Below are 23966 nucleotides of genomic sequence, written 5' to 3'. Positions count from 1 at the left end.
CTGTTCCACCTTTCCTGTGGATTTCATGTTGATCCGGCCTCAGGGCGGATGCTCAGTGCTCCCCGCTTGCTCCTGATTCAGACACGTGAAGTCCATTGAGAAATGAGTGCTAACAGGATGAGTCACCATCCAAACGAACCATGCGATCTGAAGCCAGCTGACCCGCAAAACATGCGCAGGTGACTCAGAGGAACAGGTAGCTGCCCGGACCTTGACAGCAGTGGCCAGAGTCAAAGATTTACCGAGTGAGACACACAGCTTCTGTTGGGCTTCAGATCGGCATGGGGGGGATGCTGTCTAATGAGACCTGCACACCTGAGGCTGATCACAGAGCAATGTTAGACAACACCAAACTGGAGTCTGATCAGCACGTCAGAGAAATCCGCTCTAATGTGATGTCAAACATCCTTTGATCCAAATTCAATCAAACTATTTCCTCCTAAACCATTCGGTTCCACCTTTAGAGGGGGTGAGGAAAACAATCTTTACAACTTTAAATAGATGAGCCTTTGGAAAAAATGATTCATACAACACAATTAGGAAGTCAATAGAGTATGGCAATGATGAAGATAAAAGCCTCATCAATCTCTGATTTGGATCCTGAACTCTGGATCTCACATTGAAACTAGAAATACAGTGTTTCCTCATTTAAAAAAAAATAAAAAAAACACACACAAAAGGGGAAATCTACAAAGTAGGATTACAGGTGTGTTTTTAAACACTTTTCTCTGATAGATATTAACATTTTTACACATATCCCTCTCCCTTTTGTAGAAAGTGAAGGCAGTGTTATAGAATGAAAACAAAGATCTGCTCATGGTTGTAGATGTATGTAGATTTAATGAATTGAGCGCACTATGGACACGAAGTACGCCACAGAGATAGACTGTGGTGGCCGTGGTGCGGCAGTTGGGTTGGTAAAGTCCTGATCGAAATCGGAAGATTGTGGGTCCCCCCCCCCACCACACACACACACACACAGCTCGCCACAACATGCTTACAGCCCCCTTTCAAAAGCCTCTGGATGTTCTACTCAGTGACTCTTGATTTAAACCACAGTCTTTTGTTCTCTTTTAAAAACAACAATTGTTTTTTTTTTTTTGGTTTTTTGCTCGAGTATTGAAACAAGGATCCAACTGAACGTACTACCTTCGATTCATGAGGCACCAGTTTTTGTTCGGTAATCACCCTTAATTTACTCTGGCTAACAACTTAAAGGAAACTTGGGGGTTTTGACTGTTACATCTTATAGGGGACCGTCTGGAAGAATGGTCTACATGGCCAACAGTCGGGTGTCATTCAGTCTTTATACCAATAGAGTAGATACTTGTGTTTATGAAGGCAGCAATTTCTCAGAGAGGTGAGAGTTGCACATGCTCACATCACACCCGAATTAATAACTCGAACCAGGAGGATTAAAGGCTCTACCCTTAAAAATATGAAATAATCACCATAATCATCACTTCCATCCATCACTTTCTGAACCTTCCAAATCCTTTTAGGGGTCACAAGGTTGCTGGACCTTAACTACTCCTGGGTAAGGGTTGAGTACACCCAGGTTACCAATCTGGCGCAGGGCCACAAATTCACAAACCTACAGCACAATTTAGAGTCACCAATTTACACATGAAGCATGTTTTTGGACTTTGGGAGAAGGTCGGAGTCATGGAGAAAACCCACAAATGCATGGAGAGAACATGCAGACGCTACAGAAAAATCTCAGCTTGGGGGGGGGGGTGTTTTTTGAAGGAGGCCACCTGCCCCCACCCTTGTAGCTCCGCCCCTGGTCAAAACACACACAAAACAGAATAGATTCCCATTTAACAGGAAGTTTAATGTTATTTAACCCTTGAACTGCCTACTCAACCAAACGGGAAATTACATTTAGAGAACACATTATTAGAAACATTAATAATAGTGTGCATTACTCCCCAAAAGCAACAAGCAGCTGATTTTTTTTGTCTTGATTGGGTAATAAAAGGCTTTAGGTTAGGTTTTGCGTCATATCATTTTTTTTCCTTTACAATTTTTAACTAAGCCGTTCTTATGTTTCTCCCCCTTGAAACCTTTTGATGTAAATTTACATCAAACTACTTCAGCTCCAAATTTACATCTACTTGAAAGCAAAGACATAATTGAAATGTTCTTTTTCATAGCTGGAAATATATTCATGAATCAAGGGGTTGAAAAGTAGCAAAATAGTATAATACAAGTGCGTTAAATGTACATAAAATCTATAGTTTAGATTTAACAAGGTAGAACAATAATATACTAAATAATACTACGTCTCTGAGAAAAGGGTTTTAGTTCTGTTTTTTTTCTTTAATCAACCTTCATACAGATAAAAAAGTGTCTTCTCCACAGACCAGCTCAAACCCTTCCCACCACTTTCAGCTTTTGCAGACGTGCACAGTCACATCCATAATAAAAGGTTTTTTTTAAAACCATAAAAAGTCAAGTCATATTTCACAAGTCGTACACTGCAGAATGAGGCATTTATAATTTAAAATGATGAACTCAACTGACATTTCAGAGGCTATAGTCAGACATGCTTCTGGGAAGGTTCTCAGTCATTTACGTTTTTTCAATGTCACTTTCTGTGTTGGACGGCAAATAGTTGAGTCACATGTAAATTTAAAAATTAATATTTTTTATTATGCTAATGCAAAAGAAAAAAATCCCACTATTGTCTGGTGCAGTGACTGCTCGAAGCTTTACAAGCTGGAAGCTTGTAGTGCAGAAGAGCCAGACCAGACGGAAAGATTTTTATTATTACTTATTTTTATGGGGAAACAGCTGAGTTACAAAAAATAGAAATGTGCACTTTACAATTTATATCACCACACAAATATTGTGGGCTAATAAAGAAGCAACTGGTGAGGTCATACATGATGCAACCTCAGAGAATTATGCATCTCTGACTCAAAGAGTCACATGCCCAACCATTTAACGCCTCAGGCTGAGTGGGACAAAACCCTGCTGACGTTTACACATATGGCGGCGATGAGACGCTGCAGTGAAGAGGGAGTGGTGTGAAAGCGTCTTTATGACAAAACTATTGTTTTCTCTGGTGTGAAATCAAGGAAATGTCAGCTGATCCCTCACGGCTTCACTTCACACCCCTGCTGGCACCACAAAGAACCTCGTCATTACGCTGAGTCAAGTTTATTCCACTGAAGGAACCAATCCGAGCATGTGCAGACAGGATGCTTTTTTTTTTTTTAATTGTTTCTCTGAATCAAAAACAAATAAATCACTAATGAAGCAACATGAATCTGACTTCCAGCCTTTAACACAGCAAACCTCAGATTCATTTTAACAGATACAGTCACTAAAAATTACAGTTTCAACAAATGCAACCAAACAATTTTAAGCCACTCAGGCCAAATCACCAGCAGCAAATTGACAAAAATGATGCTGGAAAACAAGCCAAAATACTGTCAAACTGCAACAGAGTCTATCAAAAACATATTAGGATAATCAACAGAGTTTTACTATCCTCAATTTTGCTTTTCACCACAACTGAATTTATAAATTAGGCAGTTTATAGCAATAAAATGACTCCATCTGCACCACCACACCTACACCCAGTACATATATTTTGCGATTGTCGCACAGATGAAAATTGGTTATACATGAATATATGTTGAAAAAGTAAGAAAAGATGTGATCTTTTACGTGAAAAATTCACACATACGCGTCATTGAGATTTTTCACGTTGACATTCAGAGCACTGGGCAGAAATCCTATTGTATCAGCACCATGGACAGCACCCACTGCAGCCCTCCTGATACTTAGCTTTTATTTAACAGTTGGATTCTCCTGTGCTCGCCAGCTCTAAGTCCACTGCATGGTGCAAGCCGAGGCAGCCCGCCATGGAGGGACTCCCACTGAAATGGGTGGGAGTCGTATTCTTGCCCCCAAGATACCCGACCCCTGCCAGGACGAGCTGGACGGGGTATGGAGTGCTGGGAGGGGGTTAAAGATCAACCGATTTATATAGCTGCCACACAATACGTGAGTCGTGCATGAACCGTGCGTGATTATTGCGCTGTTTAAATGCAATTCATTAGTGATTTGTGCATCAGTTACATAATTTTAGCAAGATATTTGCACCGTATAAGTGATATAAAAGTTAAACATTGGTGGTAAATGTGTGAAAAGTCTGTTAGACATACATGGACAAAAGGGGAACCATTGTGGAAAGCCACAGATTTGTGTATTTATCTAACAAAAATTGCTTACAATTTTGTAAGATTTACTCAATAATTACGGATATATACAATATGAATAAACTGGGTAATTCTCAACCAACCAAAAATTTTGAACATTGACATTTTTGACATTTCTTGATATTTTTGCACTGGGGGCAGGTCTACAATCTTAAAACTTTGTGTGCGCCACTTGTGTGACCCATGGGGGATTGCCAATTGTTCGCCCACAGATAGCCTGTATCCACCCTTAAGGGCAATTGTGACTAAGACATAAGGTAACAACAACAAAACCCAATTCGTTACAGTATGACAGCTAATCCTTGTCTTTGGTCATTATTGCACATCCTTTCAATCTGAACGGAGACTGATCACACAAAACACAGCACAAAACATGCTTTTGTCCCAAATTGTCTACAACCAGTAAATATAAACAGCTTTTTTAATATTGCAGACTTCCTGTAATTAATAAAAATATTTAGGCTATATATTTGAAGAAAATGTTTTAATAATAATAGAGTTTAAACTTCAGCAGCACGCTACAGCTTCATAGACATTCTAATATAATACTGAGTGAATATTACAAATGTATGCTTTATATTGTGCAAATAAATGCCCCCTATTCTAATTTTGATGCTGTTAATTGTGAATTCAACAAATGTATTCATTTTATTCTTTAATTAACACTACCACTTTTAAAAAGTGGAAGGACAAAAAGAAGTTGAGTAAAAATTAAGAGCAGTTAAGAACCTACATGAATAAATAAAGGACTCCGTGTCTTTAGTAATTCTCAACATTTTCATATATTATGGTTAATTATTTATGCATGTATGTTAATGATGTTGAAAGTTCTGAACTCATATCCTGACATATTTGTAGCTTGTAAATAATTCAGAGCGCTGCATTTGTTGGATACAGACTTTAATGAGCAACTTGTTTCGGATGTAAATAAACTGCAGTTTCACAGTGAAGGTGGAAGGGGGCGCTGTTGCTCAAATTAGTTGTTTCAATAACAGGAAATTGCAGTTTTCCGCTACCGAGAACACAAGTTGCTTCTAATGTATTTAAGAGGTTATTTTGTGATCAATCAATGGTTCAAATCCCAGTTGGGATCCTTCCGTGTGGAGTTTGCATGTTCTCTCCATGCATCCCCCATGTACCAAAGCATGCTTCATTGGTTAATCAGTTACTCTAAATCAGGGGTGCCCAAATTCAGGCCTCGAGGTCCGGCCTCCAAAAACCCCGCTTTATCTGCTGCTGATTACCTGGATCAGGTGTGTTTAGCCAATAAGGAGCTTCAATGGCAGGTTGGTTGGAAAACATGTAGGACACTGGCCCTCGAGGACTGGACTTGGACACCCCTGCTCTAAATTTTTCCCTGGTTTGAATGTGTGTGGGAGTGATTGTGAGGGCCTGTGACATACTGGTGACCTGTCCAAGCTGTACCCTGATTGGATCCAACACCCCTGTGACCCAAAAGGGATACAGCAGGTTAAGAAATTGGATGAATGGGTTTTTTTTATGACGTGGAGTAGAATATAAGAAAAACATAAATAAAGACTACATTTATCACAATTCACCTAAAACACTCTGTAGCTAGTTGTTATTGGACTCCTCATTATCTTCAGACTTTTAAGGAAACAAACTCTGATGTAAAGCTAACAGTCCTTAGCAGTGTAATAGCCTTCTGTTTAATTTGTTTTGTTCATTGACCTGGTCTCTGTTTTACTGCAATGCTTTGTGAACTGTATCTTTAAATGTGCTTTCACAATGAAAACATTCACAGAGCCTGACTGAGTCTGTTTCTGCTGCAGCTTTTAGCCTCCAGAACTTGGCACAGGCTCGTTCCTGCTGTGAAGGCTCTGCATTCTTACATAATGTCCTCACTCATTACAAGAGTTCTTAATATTTCAGTTTCTGATGATATTTAAACTTTTTAAATGCTAAAATAAATATGGGAAAACTGCAAAAATGCAATTTAATGATTTTTTTAAAGTGTTTTGTGCATTGCCATTTTAAAAAATCGATACTAAAAGGAGCTTACTGTGCATACATTTTGTTTAAAAGTAGTAAATTGCTGTCAGATGTGAATTTAAAGTTGGCAATTTGTATAAAATCTCTGGTGGCTTTTAGAACATTATTATTACAATTATGATTCATCAAAAGTTTTCCCAAAGGGAACATTTTATTTCAGGCGGATTCTTAAACACCCACTCTGATAAAAAGTTGTTTTTTTTGGTGTTTTTGACATGTTCTTGTGGCATTTTTCTTGTGATGCGGGACTAAAACTGCATTTCAGAGTACAGTGTTCCCCCGCGTATTTACGTTCCTTTATTTGCGGTCTCACATATTTGCGGATTTTCTTTTTAAGTGGCATGACTCTTCCGATTCGTCACAAAAACTCAGACAACTCAAGAGGCTTGTATGACATTTTTGGGTCCGAGCGAGGTGCTGCTGTGCTGAGGTGTATTTCCACACAGTGGAGCGTGGAGGAGGAGCGCCCGTTGGCTACCCCTCCTCTTTCTTTATGCCCCTGCATGGAGAAATGGCATCAGCTGACTGAGAAATGGCTGAAAAAAATCCTGATATGCCTAAGAGGATAATCGCGGAGGATAATAATCATCTGGAGCAGGTGTTTGTTATTTGATGACAGAGAAAGCGTACGCTCATGGTTTTAAGGCACAGAGAAACATAGTGACACTACTTATCTGCATCATAAAGCATGTTGTTACTAGGACAGTCTTCTGTTCTAAATTCAGAAAAAAACAAAACAAACAAAAAAAACTCTATGTGTTGAACAGTACTCCAATTTTCTTTAACAAATGTTTTACAATGCATGATCAGAAGTGTTTTTGATGAGTATGGATCGGTAACAGACATTGTTTGGTCACCGGGGGTGGGGGTGAGATAGGTGGTATGTGGATTTGTCCTGTTTGCGAATAAGGGGGGATTACTGTACTCCTTTTCAATCAGCTCTCATTTGAGATACAGCAACTGAATTGGGTGAGTCAAAGTCTCCTTGCTCCACTCCATTCTGATTCATCCACTTGCAAACAAATAGATCCATTAACGTCTTCATTTTTCTTGTTCAAACTGGCTTAAAACTACAGCTGGATAGCTCTGACATTGGTGGACATTTTTGTTGCTAGAAGTTGTGGTGCGGGAGAAAGCAGGAGAAAGTGTAAACAAAGGGATGATGGGATATCAGTGGAAGCTTACTTTTGCACTAGCTGTCCGGCCCACAACTCAAAGGTACATTTCTAATGAACTCCCAGCGCTTTGAAGAAACTATGTATTAACAAACAATAAAGAGTTTTAAATTTTAGCAAAAAACTGCAATATCATAATTAAAAGGGAACAATTTTACAATAGATAAGCATATAGTTGAAGTGGGACTTTAAAGTGTGATTGCAAATAATTTGAGTTCTAAAAACATGTTGTCAAAAATGTTCATTATCTCTTCAGTTTTACTCTTTTATGCAAATTAAACAAATTTTTGATCAAAATGTCTATTTGCTGAAATTTAAAATCAACAAATATATCTTCTTTTCTAAAAGTAGCTAGAATAATCTATATTTCTATTAAAAGGTACAATAATCCTGATTACTTTTCTGTCATGTGTGGATGCAGCAGAAAACTCACAGAGGATGATGATGAAGATTCATCACAGCCTTTCAGGGAGATAAAAGCTGATTGTAGAATAACAGAAAGATTACAAAAAAGAGATAAAAGTCAGGAAGAAGATCAAAGAAGTTAAAGCAAATCATAAAATGTTGTCAAAAATAAGCTGAAAGTACAGGTTAGAAAATAATACTGATTGTCATGAGGAGGAGAGTAAGAGGGTAAGACTATAATGACATCACTAGATAATGGAGCGAACAAGACAAAAAGGGAACATGGGCTTTAAACAGGGGTCCAGTGACTCAGAGAAATAATGAAATCATTAATTAGAGCATGTAGCCAGAGCTCCGTCCCAGATGATTATTCTGCATATCTGCTGGGAGGAGAAAAACCCCACAATGGCTTCTGTGGAGCCTTTTCATTCTTTGTGCTTTGTCCTCCTCACAGATTGAGCCGTTGTGGTGGATTACACTGCACTGGTGCAGACCAACTGTTTGCAAATTTTATAAAAATTCTTCTCTCTGTTTGTGCCTCAAGTAAAGAAAAAAATAATGTTTCATAACCTGTAGTTTCATCTCATTGTTTCAGGCAGCACTGATCCGCCATCTGCACCAATCGTCACACACATTGATCATCTGTGTTTTTTTGTGGTTCTCAGAGCTTAAACAAAGCATAAAAAAATCAAAAATGATAAAGAATCCAAAAGTGGAGCAGTGGTGCACCTTGGGCAAAAGACATCCAGTGAATCAGTGAAGCAGTGTGAGCCGCTCTGACAGTGTGAGGGCTGAACGCTGGCTTCATTCCTTGGTCTGATGGTGAATCCGAGTGGTGCCCAGCACTGCTGACAGTGAAGCTGCAGGGATGGTCAAGATTGAAATATCTGAACCAAGCACTGCTCTGAGCCTGCATGGAGGCTGGAGCATGAAAACAACAAAGTCTGATGATGAAACAATGCAGGGAGTCTGTCTCTTTCTTCAACTCAAAGCTTCGTTGACGCTGAATCTAGTTGGCCATGCTTAAATTGCTCAAAGTTTAAAAATTAGCCACCAGTGTCTGTCCAGCTGTTGACAGTCTGAACAAATAAGTTTGTCCCACATTTGACTGTCTACTCTAAAGTAATAACATAATCACATATTCTTAAAAGCCATAAACAATGTTTTAATATTGCTCTCATTTAGAATTCTGAAAATGTATTAGACATTGTCTTCAATTTAAAGATAAAACATAATTTTTTCACATTTTTTGTTAGGGGACTATTCAGAATGAATGAAAATCTTCAAAGATATGTGCTTGTATTACCCCGTTTTAGATCAGGAGTTAATCCATCTATCACACCCATTGACTGTAAGAGAGATCTGGACTGAGTGATGCCAAAAGTCCACGTACAAAAACATCATTTATGTTTCAAAACATACTCGGTGAGGAAGGAGAGGACATGAGGATTGATTGTCAAAGTTTTGAATGTTGATGACACACAAACTACTCTCACAGAAGCCTAGAGGGAGTGGACGAACAACAGAGACGATATAAACCAGGGGTGTCAAACATACGGCCCGTGGGCCTTATTCAACCCGCCAGATGGTTTAGGATGGCCCAGTTGTGAAGAGGAAAAAAAGCAAGTTCTTGCCCATTCCTGTGGAGAGTTATGGTTCTTTAAAGAAATGACTGCAATGAAAAAATCCACCACTAGGGGGAGCAGAGGAAAAGCAAGACTAGAATGACAAGAGATATAAAAATAATAAGTGGTAAGGCTACCAGGTTGTTTGAGGCATTTCTTTTCTACATCTGACAAACAAAACAAAAACAAAGCTAATATAGTTAACAAGTTAAGTGAGCATAGATTGTTTTTTCTATTATGTCACTGATCCGGCCCACTTGAGATCAGACGAGTTGAATGTGGCCCCTGAACAAAAATGAGTTTGACACCCCTGATGTAAATAAATGTATGGACTTCTAACGCAACACAAGGGAGACGCACCGCAGACGGACCATGCAGTGTAAATTTGACTAGTGTTTAAATGATAGCTTTAAACTTAACAGATTTCTGGATGACGTTACAGGCGTGCCCCTCCTTGACACCTGCAGAAACCTTGTGGAGTTCAGTTTCTGCAGCTTCTGCTACTTCCATCACCTCGAAGAGCGACAGGTCAGCGAGACGAGCTGCAGCAGTCTTCCTGATCTGACCTCATGCCTGAGCTGGCAAGACATCAACCACGCCTTCATGCAAGAAAGCTCCTTTACCAACAGGGGTGCTGGAGATCTGCCTCTCTCCTCTTCTGCTCTGTGACTTCTGCAGGGCTCTGGTTGTTGCAGACCGAAGAATAACTTGCTGACAGGAGGAGCATCGAATGAAGATGAACACTGCTGCTTCAGAATCTCAAAGGTAGGAAATAGAGATTGCATTTCATCATCTCTCCTCTTCACAGGTCTGTTGAGGAGGAACTTCTTACTCCACACAGCTCCTGTCAGATCATTCAGGCAGCAGCCGCTGATGAACACGCCGCCACACAACATCAGATCAATTAAACTTCATTGTTGTTACTACTGTGCAAAGCAGTAAGAACAATGTGCTCAGTGGTATCCATGGCAACAAGCATCATGGCCGTGAACACCTCAGACAGTTCAGTTGCTGTTTTGCATTCTCAACTAAAAACAGTCTGGAGGAATGAGGTTGAATCAAAACCACAGCGACTACGTTCTGTGTTTCTGTCCACATGAGCAGCTGCCCGTCAAAGAGGGCGTCAGTGACATTAATATGGAGCCAGTCTGACACGTAGAAAGCTCCGTCATCCCTGCCGGATCAGAATTCCTGAGGGATCACATGGTCTCTAATCTAATCTGAATCCATACCATGATGTTTTTCAAATAAAGTTAATGAAAACATTCATGTATTGGTCCACAAGCATTAATTAGATCAAACATTACAATCTTCTCATCGTATTATGGGACTAATATGAATTCAAGCTAAGATAATTCTGTGTTATTTATGAAATTGCTCTCCATAATTATTTGAAAGCCAGATACATTCAAGGACTTTGAACTTAAATGTCTGAAGAATCCATCATCCTGTTTATGTCAACTTTCTTTTCTTTTTTTTTAAAATAATTAATCCTAACACTCTCACAACTCTCGCAAACGGATCAAAGTCACTGTGCCTCACTTGGCCACATAGGCAGATCGCTGGCGAGCCTTGAACCTGTGGATACCAATGGATACCAACTTGGAGATACTTCCTGTTTGGATCGAAGGGAGACTGGTCTAAATTTCCCACAACTTGGTCCATGAAAAATCACCTCAAGACTCTGCGAGTCCAGCCATGGACACAACCAGCAGACAAAAATTGTTGATTTGCTGATGCCCAAAAGTATTTGATCTAATCTGGCTCCCCTGAGCTCAGCGCTTTGGCCTTCCTCTCTCCCAAAACAATTCTGCTTCCTCAGTGAATGAAATGTGGGTTGGATGTGAAGGTCAACATCTGCTGCATCTTGCCTGTTCAGGCTTATTTTGACTTCAGCATACCTCCTCATCCCCCTCTAGTGCACATTCTGAAGTGGGCAGCGCCTCCAATGGCTGCAGCCCCCGGAACAGTGCACTGGTGGTTGTTCCGTCCCTCATACCCCATCCTACAGCTTATATCACGTGTACCGTTCTCGTTTTGTGCTTCTTCTTGTATAGCGGAGTCTTTTTATCCTACATCTATATCCTGGCCCTTTAGAGCAGAGTACAGATGTATGTTCTTTTTTTTTGCCACCACTGATCCCCTTATGTACTTTGCCTCCCCCTCTCTATCTCCATGTAATTTCGTTGTAATGTACTACTTGCACCGTTACAATGATAATAAATGCTTCTACTTCTAATTCTAAAATGAAATACAAAAAAATATATGAACAAAATAGAATGGAATGGAACAAAACGTCACAAATCCCATAAAGGGTTACATTACCTTTCCCCATAGCTTTTTTTAAAAAGTAGATACATTATATATTATACTAAAAATACACTTTGAAAAATAATGACAACACTAATTATTGTCCATTGTCTATGAGGCATTGAAGAGTCTAATGTCTATGTTTAGAGCATATTCTTTTGAAATGTGAGCATTTTGTGCTGGTTCAAAAATACCTTTAATGCTGGAAGAAGACAGACAATACTTTAATACTAAACAAGACTTTAATCCATCCTAAACTCTGCCCTCCACTGATTCTCTCCCCCACTCATACAGTCTGTCCAATTTCTGACCATTTATCACTGCATATAGTATGTAGCTATTACTACACAAATACATACTTATAACCTGTACATTTCTTATCAGCTACCCTGTAAATCTGCACATAACTGTAGTATTACCTTGAATCAATTTCAGATTTATATGCTTATCTTCATACAAACTACATTTCGTTATCTTGTATCTGTTCATTTTTAAGGACAATAAAATGTAATCTAATAATGTAGTCTAGTCTAACAAACATTTGTTATTCTCTTTAGTAACAATTTTTGAGATTTCTAAAAAAAAAAACAGATTTTTAGATTACTGTAACTAAGAGACAGGAGCGTTTGGATCCATATGTAGAGGATTTAATAGCAAACACAAACAGGCAGGAAGAAGGCACGACGTGGTCAAAAACAGGCAGAAGTCAAGTAACAGGAATAGGGCATAGAATAAATGCTTGGCCTGATTGCAGTGCAAAAACAAGACCTCACACTGAGCAGAGCTCAGTGACTGTCTAAATACTGTTTGTGGTGATGAGCTGATGGGGAACAGCTGGGAAGAGGGAGCAGAGGCTGATGGGATTTTGAGTGTTGAAAAGGCACAGGGAGTGTCAATACTCTGGTGATGGCTCCCTCTGGTGGCCCAAAAGGGGGAATGGCAGCCTGAGTCCTGACAATTTCATATTTCTTTATTCAATTTGTTTTGAACAGGGAACAGACAAAAAAAGTCATTTTAAAAAAATCGTATTTGGTACATAGAAAATATGCTGGGCAGCCACACCCTCCGTGCTCGACTCCATTCTGATGCATCCACTCGTAGACGAGATCTGTGTACATCTTTGTTAGAGGTGTGAAGGGCTGTAACCTTGTGAGAGAGTGTGTAAACAGAGAGCTCTCAGTTATGGGTGACGTAGGGTAGCAGGGTTGCTCCACACCAACTGTCCCACCCTCAACTTAGAGTTGAAATACTAGTTTTCTACTGCTGCTCTGAAGAACCAATGTCCTAGAAAACAAAACTGTTTTTTATGTTTACTATAAATGGCAAATTCCTAAAAAAAAGACCCGTGGGAACAATTTTACAATAGATCAAAAGATGATCAGAGTGAGATGAAATTACAATAAATTAACTAAAAAAATTGTCAATTTAGTTGACTGTCCATAATTGCCTATACCTATAAATAAAGACTATTTTAATGCGTCCGTTTCCTAAGGCAAAATGACTTGATTTTAAAAAAAGCACATATTAAAAATAGTCATATATTCAGGTGTAAAAGCCATTATATTAGTAATTATAATAAGTTATGAAGTTCAACGTGTCTGTAGGCTGCATTACTTATCAAATAGTAAGAGTATTGTAACAAACAAAAAACACCCTAAAATATAACGAGAATAAAATACTAAAAACTGATTGAATATTTATTTATTTAGAAAGTGACCATGTTATAAGCGGGAAAGTGCCCGATTGCATGTGCATTAACAGAAAGTAACGCACGCCGTGGAAGCCTCAACCAGCGGAAGACAGTTGCTTCACGGAATGTAATTAATTAGCGTTAGTAAATATTAGTGTCTTTTTTTCTTTTTTTATTAATTTCGTTAACAGTCACAACTCAAATATACATCTTTATATCTATATCTATATATATGACAGATATGTCATGTCTTGTCAGGATCATCTTTTCATCATTATAACATGTAATGCCTGGGACAAGAATATCTCTTTACAGGTCTGTTTAGGATTGTCAAAACTGTACTTTTAGTGTGGAAAGTGCTGCAGATGTTTGGTCAGGACACTTTCAGCCAGCATGACACATCAATGTGACGGCAGTCAGCCCAGCTGACACGCAATCTTACAGCACTTAATATCCATCTGAATGCAGAAACAGCTCAGGTATTTTACACCGAGCAGCTGTGCATGATTTCCAGCGCTTAACCTGTGTAATCACCAACTTCTTGTCAGAAGACAGAGTTCTTAACATTCATGCTTTAACAGCCATGATTTTTTTTTTTAATCTTTCTTCACAAACACAAGATCCTGTTAGATGCTATATTGTGGAAGTTGCTGTCATACACATACACTAGAAGGCATACAATGCCTCTGTGAGTCACAGCTTTCACTGTATTTTCTTACATCTGCAGGAAGCAGCAAAAAGCACATCAGAAACAAAACAGAAGCAGAAGAGGTTGATAGGATGCTAAGAAATATACATTGTTATACTCTGTCCTGGTGTAAATGCTATGATGGTGCCAAAAAAAAAGAAAGGATAGATGCAGCCTCAACAAGAAACATACTACTGTCCTGCTTGTACGTGTCCCAAGCCCGGTAAGTGAGGCTGATGTCAGGAAGAGCCTGATATTCTATCTGCACCCTAAAGTGGAAATGGCTACGCTCACAGCAGACTTTCTGCTACAGAGGCTATGAAGTTATGTAAATTGGATTTGCAATAACAATGGTAACATGGTAACACGTCAATTTAAAAAAAAAAAAAATCGAGCTGCTGCCAGAACTTCATGCCGTGCTGGTCGCTCAAATCGCACCGTGTGGCTTCCGTTCACCTCAGAGCAAGCCTGTACCATTGACTAAACATTGAAACTGGCCACCTCCCCCCAGGGGTGAAAGTAGATTTTTACTTATGCCAAAGTTCACCTCATTCCGCTTCCCCGCTCCCAGCCGCTCCCACATAGCTTGCCATTCAATGGTCTGAATAAGACTCTGACGTCTCCTTTGATAGATGATGATGAACGCTAGTGCTGTGGCAGAAATGTGAATGTATCTGCTGTAAATCAAAGTATTGTTCGCTGCATTTTTTAATGACTTATCGCGCGATTTAGTTTGTGTTTATTCACATATTCATGTTTTTAATGGAAACAGTGTAATTGCGAAATTGTGTTTTTTGGGCATTTCAAGAATTTCGATAAAGTTTTGCACATTTGTTAATGGAAATTTAGCTAGAGATAAAACGCTGCAACTTTCTAGCACCTGCAGGACTATTCTAACCTTCTGAAAAATCCCCTCCAGAGCTTGATTTCAGTGGTGTTCATGGCTAACTGGTGGAGAGGACCACACCTTACAACACCTCTGAAAGAGAAGGAAAACAAAACTTCAGAGTAATTCAGATATTTTATCAGGCCTGTGAGGTAAATAGAAAGATGTTGTAACGTTATTAAAAGCGTAAATGCTGCAGATGATGCTTTGCTTTAAAGATGCTAACCATCGTCTCGCAGTGACATGAAGATTTACAGACACAAACTCAGAAACAGATTTCTCAGTTTCTCACAAGCGAAAAATCATTTTGTGTATTTTCTGTCTAAATTAAACAAACCCAATGAAAAGCAAGACCAGTAAATGTCCCTTCCAATCTTTTTATTTTTATTCTTATCCATCAAAGGCTCACGAATTATGAAGACAAACAGTTTGAGTCACAGAGTTTGGTGAACTGCCAGCTGAGAACTCGTCCAAGAGCAGCATCCATGATGACGCACGACTGAGCACACCCATATGGGTGGCCTGTTAAAAGTAAATAATGCAGAAGTTTTTTGTTAAAGGTATTCAATAAATGTTTCATTTACTGGTTTTGTTTGTTTTTCTGCATTTTTTTTAATTGTTGAGTCACAAGGGTTGAGTCAATATTCGTATTTATTCAGATAAATTTACATGTCTTTATATGAATCCAAAATATTTTGCCTTCATAAAATTGATTTCATTAATGTTTTTTGTTTCTCCCAAATATCATTTGTGAGTTTTAATTTTTAAACTGACTTTTTAACACATGGGCATTTTTATTCTTCACAAAATCACTTTTTGTGAGTGGATCTTGCATTTTTGCTGTCTTTTGTTACTGCAAATACAAGTATTTAAATACAAGTCAATTATTCACGTCGGGCCAATAAAAAAAAGAGTTGTACCTGTCGAACAAAAAAATAAAATAAAATAAAAGATGAAAAAAAATCCCTTTACAATAATAAAAAGCTTTACATTTATGGAAATATATTTTTAAGAGAAATAATTCAAAGATTCTTGACAGTATGTTTGTAGTCAGTACTACAAGCACAGCATCTTTTGAGGGTCTCCATGATCAGCTGCTTTGTTCTTCCCCTTTATGGCCCCATAATCTTTTCTCGTTTTCTTTATCAAGGCAGAAATTTCTTAAATAGTCCATTTAAACATGAGAAAAAATAATTTTATTTGAGAAAATGGGACATGTTTTTTTTATCATGACGATGATGGATTCGTGAAGGATCTGACTCCAGAAGACGAGAGATGTGGGAGGAACTCAATGAAGTAACTTAAAAGTGATGGTAAGTAAAGGTTCTCATTCACCTTAAAGAAGATTGTAAACTAACAACAGCAAAAAAAAAAGTTGCTCAGTTAATGTATTTGTCAGAATAACATTCTTGCTCTGATACATTTTTAAATATGTTCTTGCTAAACATTATTTCTTTCATGATATTTTTCTTTCCTTGTTACAAGTTTTTCCAAGTTATAAACTGGCCAATCAGAGGCCTTAAAAAAGTAGGTGGTCTCACATCGAATGCTCGAAGCATTTGACAGATTCTCTCAAGGGGTGTGGCCTTCCAATAAGCTCACTCCTGATTGGCGAGAGTGGTTGTCATAGAAATGCTCACTCTGACCGATTGGCTATTGACTATTTCCAGTTCCAACGTGATGCTGTCCATATCGTAAAAAAACGGCAACTGAGTTGAATTAAATGAGCCATTTTCTTTAGATGACATCACACTTGCTCAGTTCAGCTCACATATACAGTCAATGTGAATAACTTAAATATAGAATTATACAGACAGAACACTGTAGTTCGTCAGCAGAAAGCCACTGGAAGGATTAAAAAACCTTAGGGCAGTGTGAGGGGATGCAGAATCCAAACCGCCAAGTGAAGAAAACTGAACAAAAAGTAAACATAAACCAAACCCAAGTAAACAAACTGACAACCAAGACAAGGAAAACCAAAGACGCAGATCCTCAGTTCATGTTCTGACTCCTTTGACTTCTCTGAGTTGTTGTCTTGGACGTCAAAATTTGTTCTGTCTTGTGTCATCCAAGGAAATGTAAAGACGTACTGACCCTTAACCACTCAGCCAAAACAAACCAAAACAACAGAGCACGCCTGTTGTTTTCTGTGTGTCAGCGATCAGGCTCTGCAATGAAGGTGCTGCTGGGTGCCTCAGATGTTCTCTGAAGACAAAAAGTGTTCTGCTTCTCTCTGCGGTGCTGTTGCTGGTAATTAGAGTTAATGGGTGGAACGCTGGTTACAGCTCATTAGATACGATGTTATGACTCCACCATATGTGACGGTGCCAATGTTGGCAAAGAGTCTTTCTAGAAGGAAAACAAGGAACATCAGCTCAGAGAACACAGAACATGACAGATCCCACTCATGCAACAGATGAGCATACATGACGATAAGAAAGACAGATGGTTTGTGGAACTAGAAGTACTACAGTTACAAGTCATTTTACTGTCATAATCAGTGATTTGTGAGCATTATTGGTCTGAATGTGGAGCATTGGGGAGGAGGAGACTTGGTCGTGATATACTTGATTTTACACTGACTCTAGCACAGAGTGTTCAAGCAAAAACTTTTAATTAAAAGCACGTACGTAAGTGCACTTTTCAAACTTCTGCATTCAAAACTCTCCCTTTCACGTTGATATACATTTTTAAGATCATTTTTAGGTTCTACTCACAAAATGCGTAGCCTTTGAACACGCTTGGAGAGTTTAAACACGTCAAACTTTTACCAATCTGGGATTTGGTTTTTACATATTCTTTTCAACTCACGAAAGTGAAAACTGATTATGGAGAAAAAAAAATAATAATTTGGGTTTGTGCCAGTTCAGAACTATGTGACAAAGTCTTACATATATCCGCGTAGAGGTGTAAAAGAAAAAGCCTGCAGCAAGATTTGTTAGATTCGCACTGCTTTGACATTTTGCACCACTTCTCGTGTAACTGTAGGTGGCAGACAAGTGCTAATGACAGACCGGTGTGAACATCATATGCAAAACGCATGTTCAAGCATGCGGGTCGTATGCCCGGTGTGAATGTAGCAATTAGAGGCGTCCTCCACAGATCTTTTCTCTTCATTTTAAAGTCCAAATTCAAGGTTCAGAGCAAACTTAAGTCCAAGTTTTGTCTTTTTTGTTTTTTTAAGAAAACCAACACAAGCAGCGGTTCCCAATGCATCAAAATAATAATCTATGTTTGCTTAAACTGACAAAACTTAATCACATCCAGTCTTCAGCCTGATAAATTACACATAACATTTGATTAGAATCACAGTCCCCTCCTAATTGACCTAGTTTCTTTTAATGTTTTATGTAAAGCACTTTGAATTGTCTCTGTACATGAAATGTGCTATACTGATAAACCTGCCTTGCCTAGAAAGTGATATGAGGCATATTTTAGCTTCAATCCTGTTGAAACGTATTTTGTCCACTCGGTAATGTGAAGCATGTAAATGTCAAACATTAGGGGGCCCAGAACTGAGTTTTGTAGAAATTCACTTTTTTTTTTTTTTAATTTATTTTTTTTTTTTTATCGTAATCTTTTTGTTGTTGTTTTGTTATACACAAATCATATATCAAACTGAAACAAAACCGTGACAAAAAAAAAGAAAGAAAATAAAATAATACAAAAATAATAAGGTTTGAACCAAATCATGAGAAAAGCCATATATAAGTGGTGTCAGACACATTTTGTGCTTTTTTTTTAAATCTATAAATTCTTGCCTTTACCATTGCAAAGAAGAAATCTTACTTAAGCTGTACTTTGTTTTAAGTCATTCCAGTATTTCAGTATTTGGTTTGATGACTCTTCTCATTATTAGTAATGACATAAAAGTCTTGTGTTTTTATTTAAAGCACACATACAATTTGAAGATCTCCTGAGCTGCATGCAGAAGCTCGTGCTGTCTCCAACGTGACTGTTCAGACCAAAGCGTTTCACCATGAGTGTTCAGTGGGAGGCTCTGAGTGTTTTTCTGTCAAACAGTATTTGTAAAGAGTCTGTCCAACCTGATCCAAGGTTAAAAGGCACTAAATAGGTGAGGGACATTTACCGTTCCAGCACAACAGGGGTGTAATAGATTAAAAGCAGCTGTGAAACAGATGACTTTTCCATCACAAGGGAGAATAATTAGCCTCCACTCGCGTTCCACTGAGGGTCGCGTTGTTGGGAATCTGCATCTGCAAGCTGCCTCTCCCTGCACAGCGTCTGACCCATTTACCTTCAGCTCAACCTGAACCTTCAGATTGTGCAACAGACAAATCGGCCGTCAATCGCATTGATTTCTGAGAAAGCGTTTCCTCTGAGATGAAGAGGAGTGAATGCACGCTCATTAAAAGTCCAACTTCTGTCCATCTTTAACCCTGTTTTTTTGTACAAGATAGTAGAGGTTTTTTTTTTCCTTTTTCAGGAAGGATTGGTGCACAAAAACTGGTTCTGCTCCCAAAAGAAGCCCTTTCAGAAGTAGGTTTCAGCTCAGAAGTTTGATCTTTGAAATCTTCAAAAAGGCGTGCAGAGGATAAACCCCGGGGAATTGTTGTGCCTTCCATACATGACCCCTAAAAACCAACATTTTTTATTCTTTAAAATTACAAAGTTATTGTTAAATATTGCAAAAATAAATTCATTTTGTCACAGATCTCGTCCAGCAATGTGTACAGAAATCAGATGCTTATGGAAAGGTGCATCTGTGTTGACCTTCATTATGCATTTGCTTCAGCTTTATAACTGTAATATTTATTAGGAGCTTCACAAGTAATTTAAGAAGACATGTCCTCATCTCTAAAGCTGTGTTCCTTTGCTCTATATCTGGCGTCTGCAACATCTTAACACCAAGTTCCTAATGGACTAAAAGCAAACTACAACTGCAATGTCCCACCTCAAAGTTAGAAAAAAATGCACTTTATTTATATTTTTGTGTTCATTAAGCAATGTATTTATATAATATAGGTTTAAAAAGTATTATCCAGCTCCAGCATATTTACTTTAATTAAAAAGGCAAGAAAAAAAAAACTATTCTTTATTATTATAATTTATTTAGTGTTCATTTTTTTCTAATTTTACTACACCAAAACATTAGTGTAGAAAAAAAAAGTTTGAACTATACATCTAAGTGCATTAATGTAATCTCATTCTAACAATAAACCACTCAAAGATTAAATGTTTTGCCATCACTTTGCTCAGTTGTGATAAAACCAAAACAATAAATTAAGGGGCCCCTAACTTTTTCTTATGAGAGCCACATAACAGTTTTCTTCTCTGATGTGGGGCTGGGGTCAGTTAGGCTAACAAAAGTGGTGTAGCAATCACAGCCTAAACACAAACATTTATGTCTTTCCAGAAAGTCACACATAACCACATTTTAAATAATTATTTTCTTTAGATTTCCCAGAAAAATAATACTAAAACATTTTTAAAAATTCAACCAATTAATAGTCAATCCTCTCCCGTCATAGTTCAGACTGCAGAAGGGTGGAATAAAGAGTCATGTTCTATGTGGGTCTCAATTGGCCAGATTGAAAAATGAACCTAAACTACAAAACTATTATTTATTCAAATTGTTAGCATTTTTCCTCAAAGCCAAAAAGCCCCCCATGGAAGGATAAAAGAGCCACAGGTTGCAGATCCCAGCTCTATACGAGGTTTAAAAAAAAAAAAAAAAATCAGAGGAAACATTTGAACTAAAAAATGAAAAACAATTATGTTGATGACAAGTCTGATTTCAATTCATATTTCTGCATGTAACTGAAAGGAAAATATCCTATTTTTTGAAAAAGTTAAGTTTGATGCATCTGATGTCTTCAAACCAAAAACTTTTACAAATTCCAAAAAGCTGCCATAAAACCAGAGGAGAGCTCGCCTTTCAAGCTGCCACTCCTCGTCTTTGGTACGTCCTTCTGTCACTACATCAGATCCACTATGTGAGTGTTTTAAAAGTCAGGTCAATATGTTTTTATTCAGAGGAGCAACTAGTTCATCTAATTTTGTCTTTGAGTTTTTCCTGTCTTTTTGCCTCATGATTATTGGTAGTCATTCTTATGCTTTTACTATTGTGAAACACTTTGTGATTTTTACCTGTGAATGGTGCCACAGGGGGAAAAAAAACAAACACAAAAAAACATCTTGCTTTACTTTGCAGAGCGTCCCCATAAGGAGCATTTTTTTTTTCTTTTCAAGCATTTAGTAAATGTATGTCTTTTGACCAGGGGCGGAGCTACAGGGGGACAAGTTGCCGCCCCGAAAACAGCTTTGTCCAATACTAACCCTAAATTACTTTTTAGTCAATATAATACTAGTTTAATGCTCTGCATGCCATTTTACAAAGAAAAACCTATTAGCCTGTTTTTAGCCTTGAACAAATGTAACAAAACAAAGAAAAATCTTATACATCTTTTTCTTTTACGTTAGCACAAAGGCGACGTTAATAACAGGAACTATAAGTCTCTCAAAACTTAACATTTCTACATTTCTATCCCATCTGTATCCCATCTAGGTCTCCAGCTGACATTTGAGTCTGTTCTAGTTAATTTTTCTGCTTGTATGTATCTAATATCTCATCTTTAAACATTTTTAATGTAACTAGTTTCTTTCAGTATCATTATATATTATATTAGCAACATTATTTAGACAGATTAAGAAATCATCATTACACGCTTCTTTATTTATTACAAACATAACAAAATTAATCATTTTGAATGAGAGCTGGAGCTCCTCAAATTCATCCAAAAACACTGCTCTAATTTTAACTGAAAATAAAAGAACTTCAAGCTTTGATCAAGAGAGGAAAACTGGCAACGAAGGTGAGAATTCTTCGAGGAGAACAGAAAACACCTGTTCAGGTTCTTAAACCAAAAGCTGCTCTGCTGTCAGGTCCGCCTCTCCATCCTCTCATCAGCATCACTCATCATCCAGCAGAAGCGTGACCGCCCGCACCCCCTCCCACCAACCCACTGAATGGGTTCTCCCGCAGCAGCACCGAAGGAGGGGTGAGGAGGAGGAGGAGGAAGAGGTCCCCGGGAGATGAGAGGTCCTACCTGGAAGAGGCGCAGGATGTTGGCCACCATGATGGACACGGAGCTGGCAGACGCTCCGATCACCCCCACAACTTTTTCTGGCTTCACGAACACTGGCGGCTCCCCGTTCGTGCACCTCACGTCCGACGTGTCCTTCTGGATGAGCGCCTGGACGAAAGTCAGGGACTGCTCCAGCGCGTACGTGTCCCGCGAGCAGGTGTCCAGGATCCGCGCGCCCAGCGTCACGTTGGGCAGCAGCTCGTCGTCGTTGTTGATCTGGTCCAGAGCGTACATCATCGCCTCCAGCCGGTGGATCCCGTTCTCCTTCTTGATGTCCCCACACGGCGTCCCCGGGACGCCCCTGGCGTGCACCGGGAAAAGCCCCCCCAGCGTCACGTCGCCCTCCACCCGGATCGAGTGTGGCGCGTAAATCTCCTGGGAGGCGGACAGATCCACAAGCGCCTGGAGCGTCCACAGGAGCCGGAATGTGAACCCAGCGCCAAGCTGAGGGGTTCGGCTCGGGTACCTACCCATGGTGGGGTCCGCTCCACGCCGTTCCGGCAGGGAAATCAAGCCGCTCCGCGACGCTCTCCACGCGGAAAAAACGCAGAACCAGCGCCAGGCGCGAGACAGTTCTGAAGACAGTTATAAGATTCCCAAATCCGTGTTCATTCCTGTTCTGCACGCGCACAAGGAGTCAGAGCGCAGGATTCCCGCAGTTTGAGCCCCAAATCCACCTAATCACACGCGCATTATTCCTGCCAGGCGCGCACACAGCAGCCGCACTCCACCGCTTGTTGCTCCTGGGTCCATGCTGGAATTCAGAGTAAACACAGAGGTGGGAAAAACGGAGCACAGAAGAAAGGAGCGCACAAACACTCCTTTAACTCCTACAGGAGCTCCCGGTGCTCCTCTTCCAGCCCACGTCCCGCACTAATGTCATATTCGCGCGCGCAGACGTGCGTAAAATTGTCTGCGCTACTTTCCACAAACCACACGCAGAAAGGAGGAGAGATGGAGCTGCTCCGCGCGCGCCAACAGCACGAGACAACTGCGCTGCACACGAGTGCGTGTGACTGTACGCGCGTGTGCTACAGTCTCCTCCTTCCCCGCTGCCCCCTCACTCTTTCCCGCCCCGCCTCGGGCTGTCACCTGTGCGCGTGATGTGCGTGGAGAGACACCGAAAGTGCGTCTGGAGCGGCGCGCGGGGGGAATGACGCGTCCGCGCGCAGCGAAGGCACGGTGCGCCGCACGTACAAATAACAGCCGTGCACTTCCACGCGCGCACACACACCCTGGACTCGTTTGTGCAATAATGACTGTCAGAGAGCGGCTGTCGAGAAATATCTCCCCAAACCTGCGCGGCTTCGTGCGTCACAATAACAATCGAGTCGAATAGAACAGAATAGAATAAATGCACTTGTTGAGGCGGCACAGTTAAAGCCTTCACTGTAAAAAATTCCAAGTTGGCCCAACTTAAAATAATTTGTAACCTGGCTGCCTTAAATTTTTGATTAGGTCTAACAAATTATTCCAAGTTAGTTTAATTCAACAATAAGTTTCCCCAACTTAAAAGATCAAGTTGATCTCACTTATTGCTTTGTTTTAGGAAATGTTTTTTTTAAGTTAAACAAACAAATATTTGTGTTGTATCAACTAAGGAAGTTAAGTATTTTCAACTCCCTTTCTTATCAAGTCTAATTAATTTTTTGAGTAAAGTCAACTCAAACCAACTTGAAACTACTTGAAAAAATTTGTTACACACACTTAAAATTTAGTTGCGATAACTTCACTTGCTTTGTTGGCATAACAAAACTACGTTTTATCAACCTACAAAATAAAGTATCCACAACAAAGCAATAAGTTAAGTGAACTTGATCTCTTAAGTTGGGG

At 39.3% G+C, this 23966-nt stretch overlaps 1 protein-coding gene across 1 annotated transcript in view; it reads right to left on the bottom strand.

The window, feature by feature from the left end:
• Positions 1–23438, bottom strand: part of LOC112144627 (metabotropic glutamate receptor 7) — a 224648-nt gene extending 201210 nt beyond the window's left edge. Inside the window, exon 1 of the mRNA XM_024269253.2 lies at positions 22095–23438. Within this exon, the coding sequence (XP_024125021.1) occupies positions 22095–22607 (513 nt within the window). The 5' untranslated portion in view covers positions 22608–23438. The remainder of the gene's footprint in view (positions 1–22094) is intronic.
• Positions 23439–23966: the final 528 nt, after the last annotated feature.

This window comes from Oryzias melastigma, linkage group LG5, assembly GCF_002922805.2.
Source record: "Oryzias melastigma strain HK-1 linkage group LG5, ASM292280v2, whole genome shotgun sequence".
Classification (NCBI taxonomy): domain Eukaryota; kingdom Metazoa; phylum Chordata; class Actinopteri; order Beloniformes; family Adrianichthyidae; genus Oryzias; species Oryzias melastigma.
The sequence above is the reverse complement of the archived record's forward strand: the minus strand, read 5'-3'. Positions and strand labels throughout refer to the sequence as shown.